The sequence below is a fragment of the Balaenoptera musculus genome, chromosome 14 (genome assembly GCF_009873245.2).
Source record: "Balaenoptera musculus isolate JJ_BM4_2016_0621 chromosome 14, mBalMus1.pri.v3, whole genome shotgun sequence".
NCBI classification, from domain to species: domain Eukaryota; kingdom Metazoa; phylum Chordata; class Mammalia; order Artiodactyla; family Balaenopteridae; genus Balaenoptera; species Balaenoptera musculus.
In genome coordinates this window covers 74337104-74354036 of record NC_045798.1, presented here as the reverse complement: position 1 = coordinate 74354036, position 16933 = coordinate 74337104, and the positions used below count along the sequence as shown (strand labels likewise).

Genomic DNA, 16933 nt, shown 5'->3' with positions numbered 1-16933 from the left:
ACAAATTACCACAAACTTGGTGGCACAGAAATTTACTCTCTCACAGTGTTGGAGGCCAGAAGTCCAAAATCAGTATCACTGAGTCAAAATCAAGGTGTCAGCAGGGCTGTGCTCCTTCTGGAGGCTTCAGGGGAAAGTCCATCCTTTGCCTCTTCCAGCTTCTGGTGGCTGCCAGCATCCCTTGGCTTGTGGCCACCTCACTCTGATCCCTGCCTCTGTGGTCACATCTCCTTCTCCTCTATGTGTCAAATCTCCCTCCACCTCTGTCTCCATCTTCTAAGGATACATGTGATTGCATTTAGGGCCCATGTGGGTAAGCCAGGATAAACTCCTCATCTCAACATCTTTAACTTAAACATATCTGCATAGCTCTTGTTTCCATATACGGTAATATTCACAGGTCCCAGGGATTAGAATGAGATATCTTTGGGGATCCATGTTTCAGCCTACCACAACATGGATATTTGAAATCCAGCTAACCCAGAAATTTCAGTGAAGCCCCTTGTGTCACCCTTTCTCTATTCTGAGATTTTCTTGGTTTCAGCATCTTTTCTGCCCCTAGCTCCAGCACCAGTGGAGAGGCTGGGCTTGAGTAAAATGCCCTCTAGACTGACAGCCAGATGGGAAAAGAGGCAACATTCTGAGAACGCAAATCATGTAGATGGTCAGTCGTCCACTGATGACCAGAGAACAAAGGCAGGGCTGGGGCCAGTGATCGGCTCCCCCAGTGAGTGCCACCTATGGGTTACCTCCTATGCCAGGAGTGTAAACACAGGCCTTGGCTTCCAGGGCAGAGGATGAGACACACAGATAGGAGACATGAAATAATCACCTCAAGAGATAAACGATGAAACCAAGGGAGTAAGTGATGAGAGTAGGAAGTTCGGCAACCCAGCCATCAGGGTGGGCTGAGGGCTGAGGACCAGGGAGAAGGGACTTGAAGGGTTAAGAAAGTTTCATAGCAAAAGTAGCTGCTTGGGGAAGATTTCAAGGCTGTGAGGAGATTAGAGAAAACAGGAAATGAAAAACCCTGCAGGCTGTTTGGGAACCAGAAGCCTCCCTCCACCCGCCTCCTTCTTCCCCCCCCCCCCCCCCCCCCCCCCCCCCCCCCCGAGGAACAAAGTACAGGAAAATGCAGACATCATGTGAAACCATCAGGGCCTCGATATGCTAAGCAAAGTTTTAATTCCATATAAACAGATTCCCCTGAAAGCCCTCCGCTGTAGACAGTGCTACAATTGGGTCTGCTTGGACTTGATGAAATGACCATGGGTGGGCCTGGTATATCTCAAGGAAAATGAATTCCAGGACCTACCTGAGACTGCTTGTTTTGCTTTTTCATTTTTGTCTCAGATAATAAACACATGCTTTTTTCTTCTGGATGGTGGTTTTGAGAGGCCATAGCTCCCTCTATTTGTTTCCTAGAGCTGTCTTAACAAATTTCCACCAACTGGGTGGCTCGAAACAACAGAAATTTTTTGTCCCACAGTTCTGGAGACTAGAAGTCTGAAATCAAGGGGTCAGCGGGGTTGGTTCCTTCTGGAGGCTCTGGAGGAGGATCTGCCCTCTCCTCTCTCCTCGCGCCTGGTGGTTGCCGACCGTCCTTGGTGTTCCTTGGCTTCTAGACACATCACTTCAATCTCTGCCTCAGTCGTTACGCGTCAACTCTCCCTGTGTGTCTCCGTGTCTGTGTGTGTAGTTCCCTCATAAGGACACCAGTCACCGGGTTAGGACTCTTCCAAATCCAGCATGACCTCATCTTAACTTGATTACATCTATAAAGAGCCTATTTCCAAATAGGATCACAAATCCATGGTACCAGGGGTTCGGGATTCAACATATCTTTTTGGAGGACACAGTTCAACCCGCAACACTCTCAGAGTTGGGGTTCTAATCCAAGCCAAGGACACTACTAACTAGCTTGTGAGGGTCGTTGGGGAAGCTGCGAGCCTAGAGAGAAGCAGCTGCCCTGTGCTCAGGGAAGGTCTGACAAGTTCATGGAGAGGTAGGACCCCAGGAGGGTGGAAACTGGAGAACACAGTGGGCCATGGAAAGACCTGAAGAAATAACCGATCGGATGCCTGATGGGACCAAAGACACACAACATGGCTTCAGAGCCCCCTTTCAATAGTTTTTCTATTGTGTGTTCTGGTCATCTGCTTTTTAAATTATATACATTTATACCAACTGCCAACATAGAAGGCCATAAACCCTTCTTAGTTTCCAGGTGCCCTTCCTCCAGAGAAAAGACGGAACAAGACAAGATTTTCAGACAAGAGACGTGAAATCATTATTCTAGAACACATATGATAAAGCCAAAGGTATTAAGTTCCCAGATTAGAATGACTGAAAAGGATATATGGATATATAGATATACTTCTACCTCCACATATATTTAATAAGGATCACATATTTACTAAATAAATTCACCATTTTATACTAGAGTCCAATATTAAAAACATAGCAAGGAAAACAAGTAGGTGTCAGGAGTGCAGAACCAAAAGTGGTGATAGAACAAAAGGGTAGGAAAAACTGTAAGAAATGGGGTCACCGGGATGTGTGGCCACACTAATCAAAGTGAGCTTCCTGCAAGTCTGTATGAGTTTCCTATGGCTGCTGTAAAAAAATGTAACTTTGATTGCTGTAACTCTGTGGCTTAAAACAACATACATTATTTATCGTATTGTTCTAGAGGTTAGAAATCCAAAATAGGCTTTTACAGGATGTATGGGCTGAACTGTGTTCCCCACACCCACCTCCTCCCATCCCAATATTCATATGTTGAAGCCTTAACCCCCAGTACCTCAGAATGTGACTACATTTGGAGATAGGGCTTTTAAAAGGAGGTGATTAGGTTAATATTTATTTATTTTAATGTTTATTTATTTGTTTATTTATTTTGGCTGCACCAGGTCTTAGTTGCAGCATGCAGGATTTTTTTAGTTGCGACATGTGGGCTTCTTAGTTGTGGCAGGTGGACTCCTTAGTTGTGGCATGCGGACTCTTAGCTGTGGCATGTGGGATCTAGTTCCCCAACCAGGGATCGAACCCAAGCCGCCTGCATTGAGAGCTTGGAGTCTCACCCCCTGGACCACCAGGGAAGTCCCGAAAAGGGGTTTTTAGGTTAAAATGAGGCTGTTAGGGTGGCCCCTGATCCAATCTGACTGGTGTCTGTATAAAAGGATATTTGGACACACAGAGAGACACCAGGGAGAAGGCGGTCATTGGCCATCTGCAAGCCAAGGAGAGAGGTCACAGAGGAAACCAACCCTACCAGCATCTTGATCTTGAACTTCCAGCCTCCAGAACTGTGAGAAAATAAATTTCCCTTGGTTAAGCCCCTCAGTCTGTGGTACTTTGTTACAGCAGCCCTAGCAAACTAATACAGGGGGGTGGGTATTGTGTCTACTTTTGGAATCTTGTCTGATGTATGTTTTCACCAGTAATTACCAGTAAAACTGACATCCCTATTTTCAGCTAACCATCACAATGATCAGAATCAGGTAAGAAGCTTCCTTAAAATTCAGATTCTTAAGTCCAGCTCCTAGGGACTTCCCTGGTGGCGCAGTGCTTAAGAATCTGCCTGCCAATGCAGGGGACACGGGTTCGAGCCCTGGTCCGGGAAGATCCCACATGCCACGGAGCAACTAAGTCCGTGTGCCACAACTACTGAGCCTGCGCTCTAGAGCCCGTGAGCCACAACTACTGAGCCCGTGCACCACAACTACTGAAGCCCATGTGCCCTAGAGCCCTCGCACCGCAACTACTGAGCCCACGTGCCACAGCTACTGAAGCCCACATGCCTAGAGCCTGTGCTCTGCAACAAGAGAAGCCACTGCAATGAGAAGCCCACACACCACAACGAAGAGTAGCCCCCATTCGCCGCAATTAGAGAAAGCCTGTGCGTGGCAATGAAGACCCAACGAAGCCAAAAAAAAAAAAGGCCAGCTCCTAGAGGTTTTGCTAGCAGTGGGGTGGGGCTGGGCAGTGAAGATAAATGTTTAATAATCTGCTCTCTCCCCAAAATGAGGGGGAAAAAAAAAAAATATATATATATATATATATATATACACACACACACACACACATACACCATAAATTATACTGATATAAAGGCTGTATAGCATAGTGTATTACTGTGCTCAGGCTACCATTACAAAATACCACAGACTGGGTGGCTTAAACAACAGAAATATATTTCCTCACAGTCATGGAGGCTAAAAGTCCAAGATCAAGGTGTTGGCAGGGTTGGTTTCTACTGAGGCCTCTCTCCTTGGCTTGTAGATGGCCACCTTCTCTGCACCTTCACTTGGCCTTCCCTCTGGGTTTGTCTGTGTCCTAATCTCCTCTTATAAAAGCACCAGTCATATTAGATTAGGGCCCATCCCAATGACCTTATTTCACATTAATTATCTCCTTAAAGACCCCGTCTCCAAGTACAGTCACACTCTGAAGTACTGGGGTTAAGTCCTCAACATATGAATTTGGGAGGAACACAATTCAGCCCATACCAGGCACAGATTACAGATAATAATTAAATCAATAATATTCCTTGTTATAAATTCCATATATAGCCAACTGATTCTCACAGAATGCGTTCACTAATTTTTGCCAGACTCTCATATCTGTAGCCAACCTATGATTTTACCTACGACACCAGTGAGTGTCATCCCCACATAAATGTTGGGTCATATTTTTTGTCCACCTTAATGAGTAATATGGATATGAAGCCAGAAAGATATATGTCAGAACTTCACTCATTTGTCCATGATGTGAGCAATGTTTTTGCTGAATAACAGTTTTTGGGTGCTATTTATAATGCAAAGGCTGTAGACGTAACACACATTTAAGTTTTATTTTAATTTGTAACATTTTCTCCATCAACTTCTGAAGCCTAGACAGTCAACAAAACGTCAAGCCCTGACCTACAGCGATTGCTGACTTGTGTGGTGAATATACTTCTACCACAGCTGACTTCAAGCTCCCAGCCTGACATCCCTGAACTTGAGCTTAAAGGATGATGTGCAATAGCACAGCAATACATTTCCACCACACAGACTCAGTTCAGGAGTACAGATGATGGTCAAGTGCGTACAACAGTTAGGAAGTGGTGAATGTGGGGTATTCATTCCTTTTGCTCTTAACATAATTTACTCAATCGTTAATTTATGTGATTCAACCATTAAAAGTCACTGTGTTGGACAACCAGACTGAACGTTTAACCCCAGCTGGAGCAGATTGGTGGGTGCAGGAATTAGAACATTTTTTAAGCTGCTGCAGATTTTCAGACTTTGAGAAACACAGCCTCTCCACTTCATAGGTGAGGAAACTTGTTCAGCAAAGTGACATGGCTTGGGTAGGGCCAACCACACAGCTGACTATCGGCCTAAACAGGATGAGAGCCCAGGCATCAGGACTGCCAGCCCAACGCAATGTCTGTGGGTCAACACCTTGTCTCTAAAATGTGATTTGTTTACAAGAAATGTACAATGAGGAAAGGAACAGGTGGGAAGGTACAGGCGATCAGGTACAGAGAGAAAGGGCAGGAGAGAGAAGGAGCCCCATCAGGAAAGGGCATCCCTGAATTAGAAACAGATGAGTTTTAAGAAGGAAGTTAATACCACAGTGGTCAAGGAGAAAGAAAATTGAGAGAAAAAAATGATTCATCAGGAGGGAGGATGCCAGAGATTTTTTTTTTTGGAGTGTTTTCATAGTCTTTTATTAATCATTCATTTATATATATATGTGATTGATGTGGTATACACCTAATACACACTCTGAGTTCCAGGCACCATGCTAGGTTTTGAGTTAGCAAAGGAAAACAAGATAGACAATCTCTCTCTACAAAAGAGACATAGCACTTCTCTCTCTCTCTGTCCCTATAAATATATGTTTCTGTATAAATATATATATATATCTATATTATATATATATATACATACACACATATACACACAGTTATCTCTATATGTTTTCCAAAACAGGTATTATATTATACATATTGTTTTGTATCCTGATGTTTTTCCTTAATAATATACTAAGATTATCTTTCATACCATTAAATATTTTTCAAAGGCATTATTTTTAGATCATGATATTTTATTTTCTAGATGCTCAATAGTTTTTAATCTAATTTTTCTCTTCTTGAAAATGTAAGTTGTATCTACTTGGTTACAGAGATCTTTTAGGCTGCAATTTTTATATGTGATAAGGGATTCAATGTAGATTTCTGTGGATTATGGAGTGTAAAAACAAAACAAAAAACAAAATCAGAAGCAGAGGGGCCAGAACACTGGCCTGAGGACTTCAGAAATGAAAGAAGGGATACAATCAGACAGGGACCCAAGAGGGTGGCAAAATTAAAGCATACAAATACTGTTTGATGGATTCTGTTCCCGTTAAGATGGTGGGCGTGAAAGTGAATGGAGAAGGATGGTGGGAAGGAAGCACGGGAACTTCATTTTGGAGCTGTATTACTATACTCTTCCTTCTCATAAGCTCCATGCTGTTTAATCCATCCTCCCACTGCCAGACTGAGTGTCTGTCTCAGGCTCTAATATCAGGCTCTCTCCTGCTCCTGAGCAGCAATGATGCCAATTCCCTTGTGCAAAAACATGTCAGCCTGAAGTTCAAGAACACTTTCTCTCCGCTTTATTCCTCAGACCCCACCCATATTCAGAGGTTCTCCTACTGTCATCTCTGTGCTTTGGATTGGGGATGGAGTTTTGAAACATTATTATGCAACATTTAATATCTTAAAAAGGCATAAAGAAAAACACTAAGAAACACCTACGTTTCAGTCATCCAGCTTAAAAAAACACAACTTGACCCATCGTTTGAGATCTGATGGGTCCCCAATTACATCTGCACCCTCGCCATGCCCACTGCAAGGCAACCTCTAACTGAATTTGGAGGTTATCATTCTCATGAATTTCTTTCCATTTGTACTACATACATATGTCTCCCGAAGAAGTAGAGCACCTTAATTTGCATTTTTTAAACTTTACATACTATATATACTCTTCTACAACTTTTTTTTTCTTGACGTTACTTCAGTATATTCCCTCCATATTGATACATGTATCTCTGCTTCATTCCTTTTTTTGCTGATGACTATTTTTTTGTCTTGTTTCTCTGGTTGCTGCTTATTTAGGCAGTGATTGAAAATGCAGGCTCGGGAATCAGATGATCTGGGTTGAAATCCTATCTGCACCACTTATTTTGGCAAGATACTTTACATCTTCGTGGTTCATTTATAAAATAGAGGTGATAATAACACCCTACCCATGGTGGTGGGGTGCATTAGGACTAAGTGAGACAACTTTTGCATAGGGCTGGGGACAGTACCTGCCATGTAAAAGTACTCTCTAAATATTGACTCATTTTTTTGCATCCACATGACTGCCAGGAAAACCATGCTGAGAACAAAGGTCAGAACTACGTTCTGTGCTCAAAAATCTCAGGCAAAATGCCAAAGCAATGACGTCAAGTGTTTTTGGGGTGCGTTAGAAAGAAAATCAGTTAAAACACTAGATAGTAGTATTCATCTGTTAAATTAAGTTATTGTCATCTATCCACTTATGTACATCATTCAATTCTTTCTTGGACCATTCAACACAGGGAAATATTTTTAACTAAAAAAAAAAAAAGAATTTCAACTTTCAGATGCCTACAGATGAAACATTGTTGGTACATGACTAGAGTAACTTATAAGACAAATAAATGCTTTTTTCCTTGAAAAGCATCAACAAGGCTGTGACTAATGATGACAATAGGTACCACCACCGCATCACCAGAAATCATTGCACCCTTCTGGATTTCCTTGGCCAGCTTATTTGGCCTGGGTTTGTCAGAATGTTCCCTGTCAAACATCACCAAGTGTTGTAGCAAAACATAATCAATTCCAAAATACAACTTGAAGGTGGTTATTGAATCCATTGGATTCATATCTCCCTACCGTTTCATAAACTATCAGGACATATAATTCAGTGTAGAATGGCAATTGCTTCAAACCATTTGCCATTTTGAATTACTCAATATTAGATCAAAACTTTTGTTTTCTCTTTATAATGTACATTATGCTACTAAAGGTTTTCCAATACAAAATAAACTAGTCATGTGTACAAAACAGAAAAGGAAATTGCTATGATAGTGTTTCTGGCTTTGGAAAGAGTGAGTTTTTACATTTTTCCTTGTTAGTGGTTTACATCAGCATCAACAATGAATCATTCTCCTAGAGAGGTTATCCCACCGAAAATGAACCTGATTTCCTGCCCCTTTCCGTCAGGAAGGTATCAATATATGTCCCTTTATTTGTGAAAATAATTTTGGGAAACTAACAAAAATAATTACAGCAGCCTGATGTCAACCCATATCACATGCAAAGAGGTCTGGCTACCATTGAACTTCTTCCAGCTTGAGCCAATGCATTCACCAGTATACTCCTCAGAATTTACTATCCAACATATAATGGGCAAGACCTGTTTCCTGAATAATGAAGCAATTCTTTATCAAAAGCAGACTAAATGTCTAGAAAAAGAAATAAACCAAGCCATCCCCTATGACAGTGAAATGTTATCAACTTCAGAATAGTAAACAGCATCATACAGTTTACAAATAATCCTCGTCTTATTAAGAGATTGGTTCTGGCTAGATTCCTTCTGGCTAGAATACCACCCCCTCTATTGCCTTCTGCAATAAAAATTCCTCCTCCCTCCTTGATTCCTGGAGCAATTTATAAATTGAGGATCATCTTCTCTTTCCTATTTGGTTCTGGGTTTTTAATTCTCAGGAGTTTTTCTAGCCCCCAGCCCAAACCTGTCTGCCCTGTGTTCACCTACCCAACAGGTTAGGAAAAACCTACTTACTTCTTTGAGCATATTCTTTGGGTTCCACTGAATTCAGATCAGAAAGGAATTCATCAGTGTCCTGCATGCACTTGAGAGAAATGTCTCTTGCAGGAAAAACAAAAGGCAATTGAAACTGAAAAGAGAGAAGACAAAATAGTAAGGTCAGGACCATCTTTGGTCAGGATCTTAACCTGTCAGGATAAAACTCCCCTCTTAGACAAAGAGCCTCATATGTATGAAACACTAGTCTATAACGTGTTGTGGGGAAATGTGACATTCTCACCCCTTAACGTGCAGAGACAAGCTGCGTCTCCTCCGCCACCTGCAAAGCGGCTGCAATGAACAAACCATGGAAACGGATTTGTATACAACTTGTTATTGTTGAGCAAAATCGTGCTGTGGGCGTGAGGGCCGCTGACCACCTGGCTTCCTTTAGTTATGCAGATTAACATTTCCAGCTAACATGGATAAAGCTAGATTTTCTCTAGTTAGATGTCTTGTGTATATCTCTGGGTTTAAAAAATAAATATACCGAGGATGTTAAGTGGCAATATTTGGTTTTTATCTGAGAATGAGTGTGAATCCAACCTATAAAACATTCAGATAAATGATAAGCAAAGAAGGACTTCTACGTCATCATCTGGGCTTTGTACGCATCTGTTAATGTGTTTGCCGGACTTGAAAGCCACACGTGGGAGTGATGAACTCCCCCATGGAAAGAGACGGCATTGCGGTAGGACAAATAAACACACCCGTCCTCTTGTGGGAGCTTAGGACTCATGTCCTGGGAAGCAAATTATGATGACAAAAGACGGTGGTAACTGCGTTCATCTACTTTAAAAAAACATAAAATGTGTGGATCTGGATTTCTCATGGTGTAAATATTTTCTCTCCAGAAAGTCTGTCCGTAAATAATAACCTCGCTAATTACATTTAAAATGTGATGCAAATTTTGTTTACACTGATGGAAAACATCCACTGTGACTCAGTTGTACTTCCTGGCTTCACAGCAGCCTCTAGCCTCCCAGACCCCTACCCTTTGTCTGAGTCCATTGGGGCTGCTATCACAAAATACCGCAGACTGGGTGTCTTATAAACAACAGAAACTTAGGGCTCACAGTTCTGGAGACTGGGAAGTCAAGATCAAGTTGCTGTTCTGGTAAAGTTCCTCCTGCTGTCTTAGCCAGCACCTTCTGTGTCCTCATGAGACAGCAGGGAAGGGGGCAGGGCACAACCATTAGCCGTTGAGTACAGGACATAAACTGGTTAGAACCAATTAGGCCCAAGAAGGTGGAAGATTCAACTTCCAGAAGACCTTGAGCCTCATTATACGCTCATTGTAATATATTTGCATATGCTAAGTGACACACTCACAGTTGCCATGACAGTTCCGAGGCTGACAATAAAAGGTCAAAAAGTGGGCGGTGGCCCAGTTCCTGGAAATCCCTGCCCCTTCTCTGGAATAGTTGGAATAATCCTCCCACTTGTTAGCCTGTGAAATTACCCAGCCCATAAACACTAACCACCCCACTTTTCCAGATGACCTGACACCCTAGGACCACTCTCGCCTTCTGAGACAGACCACGTTCTGCCTATGGAATGTGTATCTCTCTCAATAAACCTGCTTTCACTTTACTATGGCTCACTCTCTTGAATTCTTACCAAGGACTCTCACTTGGCAGCCCGTCCCAGGGACTCACCCAAGACCTGGGACGTGACCATCCCCTCGCACCCCATTTTCCTGGAACACTCACAGGATGGAGGTGGCAAGGGAGCTCTGTGGGATCTCTTTTAAAAGAGCACCATCCCATTCATGAGGGGTCCACCCTTAAGACCTAAGCACTTCCCCAAGGCCCCACCTCCTATTATCATCTTTAGGGGTTAGGATTCCAACATCTGGATTTTAGGGGGACACAAATATTCAGACCAGAGCACCCTTCCTTGTACACACTCCACTGTCTCTCACCTCTATTCTTTTGTTCCTGCTGTGCCCTCTGTCCCAGTGCTCTTCACCCAGCTCACCTCCTCCTGAGCATTACTAGCCTACTTATTCTTCTATGCCCTCTCGTCCAGGAAGCCCTCCTGGACTTCCCCTTGGGTCAGAATAGGTGTCTGTTCGCTGTACTCCCCACTCGCCTGGCATATTCTCTTTATCTCCTCACATTGAAGGCATCTGTTTTCTGTTTCCCTCTCTCCTACAGCCTGGACGTTCCATATGGGCAGGCAGTGTGCCCTTTTTAACCTTTTGTGCTTTTCTGAGAGGCAGTTCATATAATAGCTAAGACCCAAAGCTGACACTTCCTGTGTGACCCAGGGAAATCTCACTGCCTCAGTTACTTCATCTGGAAAATTAGGAAAACAAGTAGTCTCTACCTCTTGGAATTGCTGCGTGATTTAATTAACATATTTAAAATACTGCCAGTATCTGACTCACCATAAATACTCAAAACAATTAGCTGTTATTCTCTTTATATTCAAAATGCCTACTACACACATGGCAGATGATAATATATATACCAGACACCCAGATAATGTATATACAAGGGGGCCTTGCAGGGTCTGACCTATAGTAGACCCGTAATAAACAGTGGCGACTGTGGCGATTTATTATTATTCTTTGTTATTGCTGTTGACCTAAAGAAAATGATTCAGGCACACAAGATGAAATAGTTACCATGCTACTGGTGAAAAGTTCCTTGAAAAAAACAGATCATTAGATCCACGTTACAAAGGGACAGTTTTGAAACAATAACGAGCTTTCTCGTCAAAACTCCCCAAAGACGAACTGGGCTCTTGCCAGTGGTGTAGAGGTCTCCGACCTTGGAGGCATCCAAATAGTGGTTGAGCACTGGATGAGAGTGTTAAAGACAAGATTCAGCATCAAAGGGCCTTTATAAAAATTACCTTTAAGGTCTTCTCTGACCTTGAAACCCTCTGAGTTTACCTTCAAAATTATTTTCTGCCATGAATACATTGGTTGTGACTACGCACCAGGGAGACTGTTCTTAAATTGAAGTAGAAGCTGAAATTTCAGTGCAAAAAATGAAGGATAACATCCAATCTGGAACTACACAGAGAAAGCAACAACTTGGACTAAAAAAGGGACCTAATTTGGCACCAGAAACCAGGGTTTAAGCTCTTCACTTTCCCCATCTGTAAATTCATAAAAGCACATAATCAGCCTACCTCAGTTGTTTCCTAGTATTACGTTAGAGTGATAGACAAACATTAGTCAGTGTTTACGGTCTCAATTCCATAGGTATCTCCTGTGCTTAACTCTCTTTCAAAGTTTAAAAAAGGTGAAGAAGGGGGAGGGTTGAAAATACCGGAGGTTTAGGTACTTTGAATATTTAAGAATGATTAAACAGAAAAATCTCTGAAACCTAGATTTATTTCCAAGTCAGTTGTTGATATTGTGTAGTCATTGAAAATATGAAATTGTTGTTAGAATTCAGTATGAAGTACTCCATCTTTTGTCAACTGGGGGCAAAATATAATCAGCGGAACACATATCCACATTTTAATCATTAGTAATAAAAACCACCTAAATGATTTTTTAAATTCCACCTAAATAAAAAGGAAAAAGAGAATCTTACTTTTCAAGATCCTTGTAATGTTTGTCCCAACTCTTAAGAATAAAATTATGGCAAATCAAGTTTCAAAGAGACTCAGCTGTTTTATGAAGACATTTTAAGCACCTGTTTTCCACAAGGCAATGAGCTGGGCATAAAAATAGGACATGAAAATAAATAACGCCTTCCTTTCCTGAAAGCAAGCCTCTATCATTTCCTGAGGCAGTGGTAATCACTAGCTGATGCTGTTATTAATGCCACAGTCGTTTTATTCAAGTAACTAGCTCTACAGAAAAGGAAAGAGCATTCGGCCTCTCATCATTTGGCAATGGACTTGAGAAAACAAGGATTTGTCTTTGCTGACAAGAATAAGGATCAACCTGATGGGAAAACTAATATCTGCTGCTCCCAGGTTGCAAAATTTTCGAAAAACGCCTCTTGCAATGAGAGGAAATGGTGAATGCAGATCAGAAAGCAGGCAAGAGCTTATGGAACAGCTTGGAATGTTTCACCCAGAGGATGGCACAGGGTTAACAAATAAGCATACAGTGGCAGGAGGGATTAGTGCTGGGAAGAAAAATAATGCGGGTAAAGAAATGGAGAGTGTCGAAGAGGGTGTGTGCTGTTGGCGGGCGTGGGCACTTTGAGTGAGGTGACCCGGAGATCCCTCTGAGCAGGTGACTTCAGAGCCAACCTGCAAGAAGGGGAAAGAGCCCCCGTGGGAATAACAACAGGGGCACGCAGTCCAGGCAGACGGATCAGCAAGTGCCATGTCCTGTGATGGGAGGAGGAGGGGTTGGGGAGGGAAGGATTGGGAGTTTCGGATTAGCAGATGCAAACTAGTACACATAGGATGGATAAACAACAAGGGCCTACTTGTCCCTATAGCACAGGGAACTATACTCAATATCAATATCCTGTGATAAACCATAAAGGAAAATAATATGAAAAGAATGTATATATGTATAACTGAATCACTTTGCTCTACAGCAGAAATTAACACAACACTGTAAATCAACTATACTTCAATAAAATATTAAAATAAAATAAAATAATTGATATTGTCATGTTGCTTGGATGGTGTCTTATTAAGAGGGAAGGAAAAGCTTAAGCTTCAAAGTGTCCCACCATGATGGCACCCTTGGGTCCAAGATGGTCAGTGGTTCCCGGGAGGCAGACTGGTTCCCAACTGGCAGAGATTCCAAGGAATGTCTACATTGTTTTCTTCCAGATCTTGGTTCTTCCTTTTCCCTGACCAACAAAAGCAATGCTCTGTGTATTTCTCCATCTGCAATCACCATGACCATCGCCCCCGTGCCACCAGAATGGGTACATTTAAACTGTCCCTACTTTGTTGTATCACCTGCTCAAGAGTCAAAGCAGGAGCACCATTTTGACCAAGTATTGGTCATCCCACGGCTAAGGTTAGGCTGCTGGGGGTCAGGGAGAGTGATCTTCTGGTTTCGGGAGTAGGAGGCAAGAGCCATCTCTCAGAGATTCATACAATGGTAGATTTCCAACCCCAGAAAGGGATCAGATACTGAACTGACAAAGTCAAGATAAATGTCCATCACCCCTACTTAGAGATGTGTCTTCTACCCTTTCCAAGACAGGGTCGTTCCCTTTGACACATGCAACTCTGCTTTCTCCTGACTCATGTCAACCTCACACCATTCTCTCCAGTCAGTGGATCTCTGCCTTCTTTGTTCTTTTTCAAAAAATAGATGATGTTTCTTCTCCAGAAATAACCGATCCAATTAAACTTGACTCGACCTGAAGGTCAGTACAATTACTCTTAGGCTAAACCCACACTTTCTGGAACTGAGTTGGAGGTGTGATAGGGTGAACTCTAATTATAGAGTGCCTCTAGATAAAAATATCGTCTTGCAAAGGAGTGCGCTTAGAAACAGACTTGCCATGGTAGTGTAATTTACAATTATAACTGTAAGAAAAGCTCAAGGATAGCAGCTTATAATAAAAAGCAAAGCAAATTAAATAATCAGTTCCTTTAAATACTGTGAAACGGTATAAATAGTGTTGCTTTCTGAGTCAAAACTAACCTCATAAATTTAATTTGGAAAATAGCTAGGGAAGACTGACAGTAGCCAAGTCTCAAATTCGGCCTTACACCCAAAACGTGTGGACCGAGACCAGACTGTTCAGAATCAGTGCTTTGGGAGTAATGGTGACTACAAAATTACAACTGGCTAGTCCAGAAGCTTCTAGCAGCAGGAAAAGAGGCTCTTTGCAGAGAAATAAGTTCACATTGTCATATCCCAAAGGTTTATGATTAACTCTGTAGGGATGTGAGGTTCTCACTGCAAAAAGAAACTCAAACAAGAAGGTTCAAGGATCCATTTAAGCAAAGACTGCATTGTGCAAAAGCAGAAGCCAAGTTTTTAAGGAAACTAACTCCAGGTTCTTTATTTAGAAGATGTATGCTTAAAAGTAAGAGCTACAATCTGGGATCCTTACAGCATCTGATTTGCAGAGAGAGAGGGAGAGACAGAGAGAAAGAGAGAGAGAGAGAGAGAGGGAGGGAGAGAGAGAGAAAGAGAGAGAGAGAGAGAAACTAAACGGCATAAATAGCATCCTGCATTTGGCACTCCCCTCTTTATTTTCAGACAATTCTCTGGGACAGATCAATGGTTCCTTTAAGTCATATTTTATTTATGAAGTTCTTTAAACACATTTCTTTTTTCCCCTTCCAAGTAGGCATCAAAAAAAAAAAAAAAGAATAACAGTGCTCACGGCATGATGAATATATTATGAAATAATATATTAACCTCGGCCAAAGTTTTCAACAGGAAATTTCCGTTGGTCAAAGATCCTGGGACGGAACTCACTAGCCCACCGACCCTGAAGAGAGGCACCCATCAGAGCTTTGGGCTGGAACAGTTGTTCTTTGGAATACTTACTGGAGTAGGAGTCAGGAATTTGCAGAAAATGTGTTCGGGAGGAAGCAGTTGTCTATGCCAGGGATTCTAAGCCTGCATTGTCCTTTTCTTCATGTTTTACCACCTTGATGGCATTCTTCTTTATGCATTACTGTTACTCAATTATTGATAATAAAATCACCCAACCACACACAAACAAAAACTAACCTTGAATGTATATCTAAAGTTCATCTTCCCCATAAACAGCTCTTAACTGTGACTTCTGTATTTCTATTTAAGTAATCTAAATGTTGGAAAAAAAATCACCTAGGTTTGAACTTTCAGGCTTCTCTTCTTTCTCTGTACCCCACAGCACGAAATTTTCCTTGATGCTCCTTCTGAAATGCTACCTACAACTGCAGCCTCTTTCCAAGATTACTTCCCCCACCCTAAGCCGAGTCCTCAGGCCCATGTGGACCACTATGTTGGCACCATAGCTACTTCGATTTAAACTTTATTCCTGTGACGGTCATTCACGCTGTGCAAATATTTTCAGTCTTCTGCCTTCTGGGCACATGGTAGGATCGCACTTCTTGACCTCCTTGTGATTAGGTGGGACCATGTTACTGGCTTTGGTCAATGAAATGTGAAAAGTGACATCTGTCACTTCTGTGCCAGAACATTCAATTGCACTTTCCATCTGCCCCAATAAGCAGCAAATTTTGTTGAAAGTGGGGTAAGGGGATAAAGAGATTTGGAGCAATGTCTCCAATCTGAGCAAGAAATAAGTCTCAGGGGACTTCCCTGGCGATCCAGTGGTTAAGACTCTGCACTTCCACTGCAGGGGGCACAGGTTCAACCCCTGGTCAGGGAACTAAGATACTACATGCTGTGGGGTGCAGCAAAAAAAAAAAAAAAAGAAAAATAAGTCTTGTTATAAGTCGTAAGATTCAGGGTTACAACCTCAGCATAACCTAACTTATGCTGATTGATACACTCCCACCATCTTTTTTTTTTTTAAATATATTTATTTATTTATTTTGGCTGTGTTGGGTCTTCGTTGCTATGTGCAGGCTTCCTCTAGTTACAGTGAGCGGGGGTTACTCTTCATTGCGGAGCACGGGCTCTAGGTGCGCAGGCTTCAGCAGTTGTGGCTCGTGGGCTCTAGAGCGCAGGCTCAGTAGTTGTGACACACAGGCTTAGTTGCTCCACGGCATGTGGGATCTTCCCGGACCAGGGCTCAAACCCGTGTCCCCTGCATTGGCAGGCGGATTCTTAACCACTGTGCCACCAGGGAAATCCCTCCCACCATCCACCTTAAGCACCGTCACCAATTAATCTGGTTGTCACTCCCTTGTCCAAATAACTCATCTCTATCAGAGTACAAACCCCCTAGATTGTCATTCAAGGCTTTTTACCCCTTGGACCCAGCCTACTCTGTCAGCCTCACCTCCCCTTCCCCACCAACAGAGGAAATGGGATTCCTAAAAATTCATGGAACGTGCCCCAGTTTTCTACCTTTGGTCTATGTCCTGTTTCTCAAATGCCCACATTGACAACCACACCCAGTATCTTCAACTAATGAAAAATGGGTAGAATTCACAAGTCCTAATGTGGATTTTTTGCTCAGCATTCA

The 16933-nt window shown here is 42.3% G+C and overlaps 1 protein-coding gene across 1 annotated transcript in view; it reads right to left on the bottom strand.

Moving 5' to 3' along the window:
• LOC118880104 (O-acyltransferase like protein) overlaps positions 1-10070 on the bottom strand; it is a 76329-nt gene extending 66259 nt beyond the window's left edge. Inside the window, 2 exon segments of the mRNA XM_036823489.1 lie at positions 8868-8982; positions 9968-10070. Coding sequence (XP_036679384.1) covers positions 8868-8982; positions 9968-10054 — 202 coding nt within the window. The 5' untranslated portion in view covers positions 10055-10070.
• Positions 10071-16933: the final 6863 nt, after the last annotated feature.